This window comes from Lutjanus erythropterus, chromosome 16 (genome assembly GCF_056507025.1).
Source record: "Lutjanus erythropterus isolate fLutEry1 chromosome 16, fLutEry1.hap2, whole genome shotgun sequence".
In the NCBI taxonomy this organism is placed as follows: Eukaryota; Metazoa; Chordata; class Actinopteri; order Lutjaniformes; family Lutjanidae; genus Lutjanus; species Lutjanus erythropterus.
In genome coordinates this window covers 38,339,454-38,346,953 of record NC_139332.1, presented here as the reverse complement: position 1 = coordinate 38,346,953, position 7,500 = coordinate 38,339,454, and the positions used below count along the sequence as shown (strand labels likewise).

General features: G+C 42.3%; 2 protein-coding genes across 3 annotated transcripts in view; both read right to left on the bottom strand.

Moving 5' to 3' along the window:
• The window catches only part of cct3 (chaperonin containing TCP1, subunit 3 (gamma)), an 8,300-nt gene extending 5,078 nt beyond the window's left edge, over nucleotides 1-3,222 (bottom strand). Inside the window, exons 1-3 of the mRNA XM_084739604.1 lie at nucleotides 3,103-3,222; nucleotides 1,954-2,015; nucleotides 1,773-1,823 (exon numbers count right to left, since the gene is read on the bottom strand). Coding sequence (XP_084595730.1) covers nucleotides 1,773-1,823; nucleotides 1,954-2,015; nucleotides 3,103-3,130 — 141 coding nt within the window. The 5' untranslated portion in view covers nucleotides 3,131-3,222. The remainder of the gene's footprint in view (nucleotides 1-1,772; nucleotides 1,824-1,953; nucleotides 2,016-3,102) is intronic.
• A 1,567-nt stretch (nucleotides 3,223-4,789) lies between these two features.
• Nucleotides 4,790-7,500, bottom strand: part of pdia8 (protein disulfide isomerase family A, member 8) — a 10,665-nt gene continuing 7,954 nt past the window's right edge. The window contains exons 8-13 of one of the 2 annotated variants that reach the window (XM_084739610.1): nucleotides 6,771-6,953; nucleotides 6,571-6,679; nucleotides 6,088-6,216; nucleotides 5,652-5,731; nucleotides 5,505-5,562; nucleotides 4,790-5,421 (exon numbers count right to left, since the gene is read on the bottom strand). In XM_084739610.1, coding sequence (XP_084595736.1) covers nucleotides 5,332-5,421; nucleotides 5,505-5,562; nucleotides 5,652-5,731; nucleotides 6,088-6,216; nucleotides 6,571-6,679; nucleotides 6,771-6,953 — 649 coding nt within the window. In that variant the 3' untranslated portion in view covers nucleotides 4,790-5,331. Of the gene's footprint in view, nucleotides 5,422-5,504; nucleotides 5,563-5,651; nucleotides 5,732-5,835; nucleotides 5,915-6,087; nucleotides 6,217-6,570; nucleotides 6,680-6,770; nucleotides 6,954-7,500 lie in introns of those variants that run through there. The other variant, XR_014772082.1, reaches the window with a different exon arrangement.

Here is a 7,500-nt window from a genome sequence, read left to right as displayed (position 1 = left end):
TTGCTATCTTGCAAGGATCATACAAGCTCCTACATAACAGCTGTTTAAAGTTTTGCTTTTTAAATCGGCGCTACCCAAGCCAGCCGTAACGCACCTCTGGTCATTTTCACAAAAATAAAACACCCGTTGTCTTTTACTATAAAGAAAACCATAAGGATAGAATTTGCGCTTTTATTTTATAAACAGGAAGCGAACCTCCCCTCGCTATAGCTAACTTAAAACCGCCGTAACTGTGTTTTAAATTCCGCTATAGCGCCAGGAAAATCAGGTTTTAAAGCTTTTTCGTGTGAGAAAGTAGCCGTTTAGTTCCCCATTGTGCCGCGAGTTTATCCAAATAACGCTTGTTTGCACATTTGTTCTGACATGGTGGGAGAAGTCCAGACCAGCCGCACCTGTAGCGGAGCGGCGGAGCAGCCTAGCCCGGGTCTGCTGAGGTGACCTGCGGTCAAAACTTCACCGTCATACCGGTAGAAGAACAAGAGCCGATTACTGTACCTGCAGCTTTTTGTAGATTAAACACGGGCTGGATAGCTTCATTTCGGAAGATAAATGTATGTCTCATACATGAAAATAAACATCTGTGGCAGCTAGTTTATTTGAATGAAAAGTGTAAAATGTAAATAGCACCTGACAGTGTACAGAGAAACAGACAACAAGCGCGCACATCAGAGTCAAAAGCACACACGCCAATAGGAGGACGATAGGAGACATTTTTCATCTAGCGGCATACTAATGTAACTCTAACGTTATTATTAGAAATTCACCTAAATCCGTCTTGTACAGCCAAGCCTTGTACTTGGGGTCAGCAGCCCAATCTGGGTCCCATCCAGATGTGCGGTGTTTTTCAGCTGCTGTCCCACCCGCCCTCTCCACACCTTGCTCTGCCCTCTCACCGTCGTTCTCCGTCACCGAGGTTGATGCAGCAGGTGTTTTTTTAAAGAAGGATGTAATTGATCCCTGTTTGGGATCACTGGCCTTCCTCTTTGACATGGTGACTGAAATTTGTCATGCAATGGGATGCTCTTTGGCGCGGTTGTCACTTTTCACACTTTTTGATTTAGCATCATATCGTGCGCAAAGTGGGGGGCGCCTAAATTTTCACCTTTCTTCAGGGGGGGTGGCGGCCCGCCCCGCCAACAGAATGGTAGGGGAAACAATGAATGACGTTATTTTTAATGTTTTGCATCACATGCAAAAGTGAGCGACACCGCTGCGCTGACAAGCCCGGAGACGTGTTGCTCCTCCTCACTTCAAGTCGCTGTCATTAACTTTTAACCTGCAAAGGCAGCAGTGCCGCAACACTGTAGGAATTTATGAAAGCCCTTGTGTGAACATTTCAGTAGTTACACATTAAAACAATATTTACTTGCAATTAGCCTACTCTGTTGAACGACCCCGAAGCATGAGCAAACGGGCTGTGTCAGTTCGAATCAAAGAGATGCGCCCTGTCGCTGTCACAGGGCTGACAGTGTACCCTGTGCTGAGAGGAGAGGAGAGGAGAGAAGAGAGAATGTGGATTGTAGGTCTGTTTGTAAACGGGGCTTCTCTAACAGTCATGTTTTTCCTCCAGAAACATGTCTTAATGCACAGTAGAGCGCCGTTTTTTTTTTTTTCAAAATCGCCTTGATAAACAGCAAATCGCCTGGCAACCTTCCAATCGCCAATATATGATTTAATCGGTGATCGTCCCAGCCCTAGTTTAAATCACAACTTCAGTCAAAAATTACATGAGATCTTTATTTCAGCTGCTGTGAAGATGTTTGTTGACTCACCTTCATCATGGCCCGCGGGCCGAGGCAGGTCCGGATCACATCTGCGATGGTCTGAAACACACACACACACACACACACACACACACACACACACACACAAAATTAAATCTCAGTGTCTCCACCCAGTGCCTCAATTTTTCAATGAACAAATATAAAAATCTATGGTGGAGAATAAACGGACCTTTGCCGCGTTGATGTTTCCAGTCTGGACTTTACGTCCCGACTCTCTCTTTATGTTCTGATCTGCAGAGAAAACACACACACACACACACACACACAATACATGACAACTTCTTTTAAAACACAGATATATGTGGATTATTATTCTACAGAGACAGTAACATTAAAGAGCCACGAGGAGTTTTCTGTTTACTACAGGTCAAAGACACTAAATGATAATTCTGACAGTGAGATAATCAACATGTGTCAATAACCAAAAATAAAACGATTTTTAAAAGAAAGGATCATCTTTCTGATCTTTACAGTCTTCAACAGAAAACATTAGACATTTATCAAAGACAGTTAGACATATAATTAATCTGAAATAAGGTTAATAATTCAACCAACCTGTGAATAAAAGGTAAAGTTAAAGGACCAGTCTGTAAAATTTAGTGACATCTGCAAACTCATCTCACTGTTCCCCTTTAAGGGGGAGGAGAACCTGCGGGGGCCACAAAACTCACTAAATGACGAATTTACTGTATTTATTAAGAATACCAATACTCTATAGTTTTACTGTCTCAGTGTCCTGACGTCATTTTGGAATACATGAACATGAAACCGACCTGATCAGTGAGGGTGTGGCTGCTTCAACAAAAGATCGTCACATCATTCAAACACTGTGGCTGGAGGCTAACATCATTAGCACTGTGAGCTAACATTAACGTTTCTACTGTGTACAGTCACATCCAGAGACTCTTCATTAAAACACCGGATTAGACAGTGAAGCTACACTGCTAATGGATTAGCATTAAACACATACGGACGGATGAAATTAAAGTTGGCAAGCTAACAACGTAACTTCTTATTTTTTATTTTATTCATGCTGAGTAATGAGAAGCTCAACCAGTTAGCATCCTGACACGACCTGAGCTAACGATGCTAACACCGGTAGATTAGCTCGTTGTCTGATGCTAACAGTTAGCCTGTTAGCTCTCACGCAGACAGCAGGACACGCGGCTCCGCTGCTCAGTCACCCAGTCTCCGCTTTGTGTCTCCACGGGCCGCCCTGACGATCAACACACGCAAACTGGAGACAGAACCGGCACCGACCGGCCGCCATCTCGAATAGAAGCCTTAATATAAAGATTTAAATGTTTTGGATACTTACTGAGCACTAAAACCTGCTGGCCGAACATTTTGACAGCGCGTGCCGGACTGCAGCAGCCTGGAAGCTTCTGGGAGGCACGAGAGGAAGGAGGGACTGACGGGCGGGGGCGGGAAAACAGCCACAAGCCCGACCAATCAGCGGAGAATCTCAATGTGAAGGACAGACATCTCAACCAATGGAGTCAATGAGCTAAAGAGATCAGCCTTTTATGGCGAAAACCAACCAAATCTCATTTAGATTTTTTACGATTTTGCAGTTAAAATGTTGTTCATGAAAAGTTCACTTTTTATTGTTGTGTTCGTGACATTAATGGATCCATATGACTTGTTTATGTGGACTGACACTAGATAACAAGATCTTTGTTGGGACAGTTTTTTTTCATTGCACACATTAGTTATCAGACGTAAGTATCAGTGTTAGTCCGTAAAAGGACTCCACGTGTTGCTCAGTGTCCATCAGCAGTGTCCAGGAGGAGAACCAGCACTTCTCCTGGTCCCAGTCCACATTCTGAACCAGCTGAATCATGCTGGACTCGACTGGTCCCTCACAGGTTCCTTCTGATCGAGCTGCAGCTGCTTCTATAAAATATTATTCATGAAAGCATCAAAATGAATCATTTTTCAGATGGGATTTGTTGTGTACTTCAGATATTTTTCTTGGGTTTTTTGTCACTCAGGTGTTTTTAGTCTCAGTGGTTTCTTGTCTCATGTTTTGTATGTATACACTCATTCTGCTTATATGTTTCAGTGAGAGAAATGCCTTTAAGTTCTTTTCTTAAATGCCTAATTTAATCGACTAACAATGAAAAAGTTCTAAACATGACATTGATCGGGCTAATGCTAAGCTAACTGCTTTCATAATGCTAACTCATTTTTACAATCATTTCCAGCAACAGATATGAACTTTTAAGCTTATAATTATTGCTTAATTATTAACTTTTAATTCTTGCTTATAAGGGCTTAAAGGGTTAAAAAAAACACAGCATAAGATAAATTACAATAAAACATAAAACACATTACAATGACTGAATAACCAAAATATAATAAATTCTGTAAAGAATCACGTGACATTACTGATTCATTTTTTTTAAATAAAGCATCAAACTTGTAATTTTACATCCTAATTAATTCTTGTGGTGATTCATTATTTCTTCATCAGATGTGACAAATATTTGTCATATTGTCACAAACAGCAACATAACTGAGAGCAGAGACGCAGTCAAACATCAGTCACTTTTATTAAATACAGCAGAGAAACGTTTTCTCAGAATAGATTTTTACATCAGTTTGTCACCAAATGTACAAATAATGTCATAAATCAGACTAAATAAATAAGAACAAGTTCGTCCACCAACGATGAAATCAATAAATTAGTTGCATTATTTTATGTTTTGCAGAAAATAAATAAGAATAAAAAACAGTGCATGAAACTGAGAGCAGTGAAAAAATCTGATCAACAAACAGCTTCACTGATAAAAAAAAAAAAAAAGTGTGAAACTGTGAAGCTTCAAAGTTCCCAAAGTTTGATGAGAACGTTTCAGCAGAACTCTTTAAAACATGTTTTAAAGTTTACATTGAATTTAAAACAGCAGTGAGACATGTCAGATCAATCGATCGACTGATAGAAAACAAACTGATCAATCCTGTCAGTGTCTGTTTCATCTGACAGGAAACTGGATCTGATCGAACACGAGACACCTGAAGACGTAATCAACAAATTAATCAATAATGAAAGTGATCATCAGTTTGAACTGAAGGCAGCAGGACAGTTGAAACACTGAAATACAAAGCAGATTTTTGTCTCTCTGAGCTCCTGTATCAGAAGGCGTGACATCAGATTCATCAGATGTTCATAACGAGGTCATAACAATGATGTAATTATTGAGCTGAAACTTATGACATCACGTGACATCTGTTCTGCTGTCAGGAGAACCACACAGAGGGAACCTGTTCTAAAAATGTTTCCAAACATAAATAGAAATGAAAAAACAAACAATAAAAAAACATTTTCTGATGACTCAGCAGGCAGCCTGGTGACGTCATGCTTGATGCCACGTATGACATCACAATGGACGAGTGTTTGTAGTGATGACGGGGGAATCTGACTGGACAGTCTGACCACCTCTGGTCCAGATTTAGGTCCAGGTCTGTCAGCTGGGTCAGAACTCTGTACCCTCCTCTCTCTCCACATGTCTGTTGTCATGGAGACCAGCTGGTCAGCCCTGATTGGTCAGAGTTCGTCCTTTGACCCACGGAGCGCCAGACCGTGACTCGCCTCGCGCTTCAGAAAGTTCAGGAAGTCTTTGAGCTCTCGACTGCCCTGAAACAAACATCCATGTGATGTCACTGTGATGTCACCAGGTGTGATTACTCTTACAGACAGAAACAGCTGTTCTGTTTTACCTCGTATCTGACCGGCTCGTCTTTTCTTCCTACTTTAGCAAAGTAAATGGTTGGAAACCTGAAGACAGAGAGAGACAAAGAGACAGAATGAAGACCTGGTCCCTGATGAGACCTGGTTTATAGTCTGGACATGAGAAATGGTCTCACCCCTTGACATCATAACCCAGCGGGACGTCGTTATCAGCCGCGTTCATCTTAGCGATGACGATGTTTGGATCAGAGTACAGCTGATGGAAAAAAAAATGGGTTAAAATTTAATAAAAAATTCCAAACAATCAAGGGACATAAAATTTTGTGTTGAAGTTTTATTCAGTAAGCAGCAGAATCGCACTCTAACTCCTGATTGGTCCATCAGTTTCCTCCAGCAGCCAATAAGATCGCTTGTTCAGACGTTGATTAATCTGTTGGATCTGATGAATTCAGTAACACTCAGTCAGGTCTCTGAACAAACAGATTTATGGACTAAATTCATCTGAAGTACACCAGCACTGCTCGTCAGTGTGAAATGCATGCTGGGATATTACAAGTCAGGTTCTGAAGCATGCTGGGTAAAATGGGTGGAGCTTGTGGAGTGTGTATGTACCCTGTCAGCCAGTTCTCCGTAGACCGGCTCCAGTTTCTTGCAGTGTGGACACGTTGGAGAGTAAAACTGGATCAGAACGTCTTTATTTGGATCATTGACGATGTCATCAAAAGACTCGGCAACAACCACCTGCAGCACACCAGAGGTCAAAGGTCAGAGGATCAAAGGTCCAGATGATGGGAGTAACATCATGTGAGCTGTGTCCTTCCTGATTTGCCATTAAAGTACAGAATTGATCCTGCTGCTGCTTCAACAGTTAATTTACCTGCTTTAGTCCAAGAAGAAGATCATCAGCGTTAGCTTGATAGCATGAAGGTTAGCTTCATCAACATGCTAACATGAACGTTAGCCTCTCTGATGAGCTAACATCAATATTAGCTTCACCGACATGCTGACACCAACATTAGCTTTTCGGACATTGTAACATCACCGGCACTTAATGTGAAGTCAACTAGATTTCAGTCCAGTCACCGTCAGACTCACCTGGACAGCAGCAGTGTTTTTCTCAGGTACAGGTTCAGACTTGATGTAACGTTTGAGTCGACCTGCAAAGTAATCGTCTAGAAACCTCTCCAAGGACTGACCATCCCTCCTGAAACACACACAGACAGTGAGAGGACATTGTTAGATATTATTCTAACCCAGTTTGACCCGATTCGACCCGGTTCAGCCCACTTACGTACGTGAACTCCTCTCTCATGGTGTATTTGTGGCCCAGTTTGGTCCGAATCGTGACGAACGGCAGCTCTCCTCCATCTGATGTTCCCAGACCAAAGTCTTCCTCCAGCTCAGACAGGAACTCCTTCTTATTGGCTACTGAAAATGTCAGGCCCTGCCCAGAGTATTTAGATGCCACCTTCATCACCCTGACAACAAGACACAGAGGGCGGGGCTTAAAAACAAAACATTTCCAAAGTAACAAGGTGGTCAAATGTCCGTTCACTTTTACATTAACTGCATGAAATATGTGTTCACCTGTTCATGTGTCTACCTGTCTGTGTGTTCACCTGTCCATGTGTCTACCTGTCTGTGTGTTCACCTGTCCATGTCTCTACCTGTCCATGTGTCTACCTGTCTTTGTGTTCACCTGTCCATGTGTCTACCTGTCTGTGTGTTCACCTGTCCATGTGTCTACCTGTCTGTGTGTTCACCTGTCCATGTGTCTACCTGTCTGTGTGTTCACCTGTTCATGTGTCTACCTGTCTTTGTGTTCACCTGTCCATGTGTCTACCTGTCTGTGTGTTCACCTGTCCATGTGTCTACCTGTCTGTGTGTTCACCTGTCCATGTGTCTACCTGTCTGTGTGTTCACCTGTCCATGAGTTTACCTGTCTGTGTGTTCACCTGTCCATGTGTCTACCTGTCTGTGTGTTCACCTGTCCATGTGTCTACCTGTCTTTGTGTTCACCTGTCC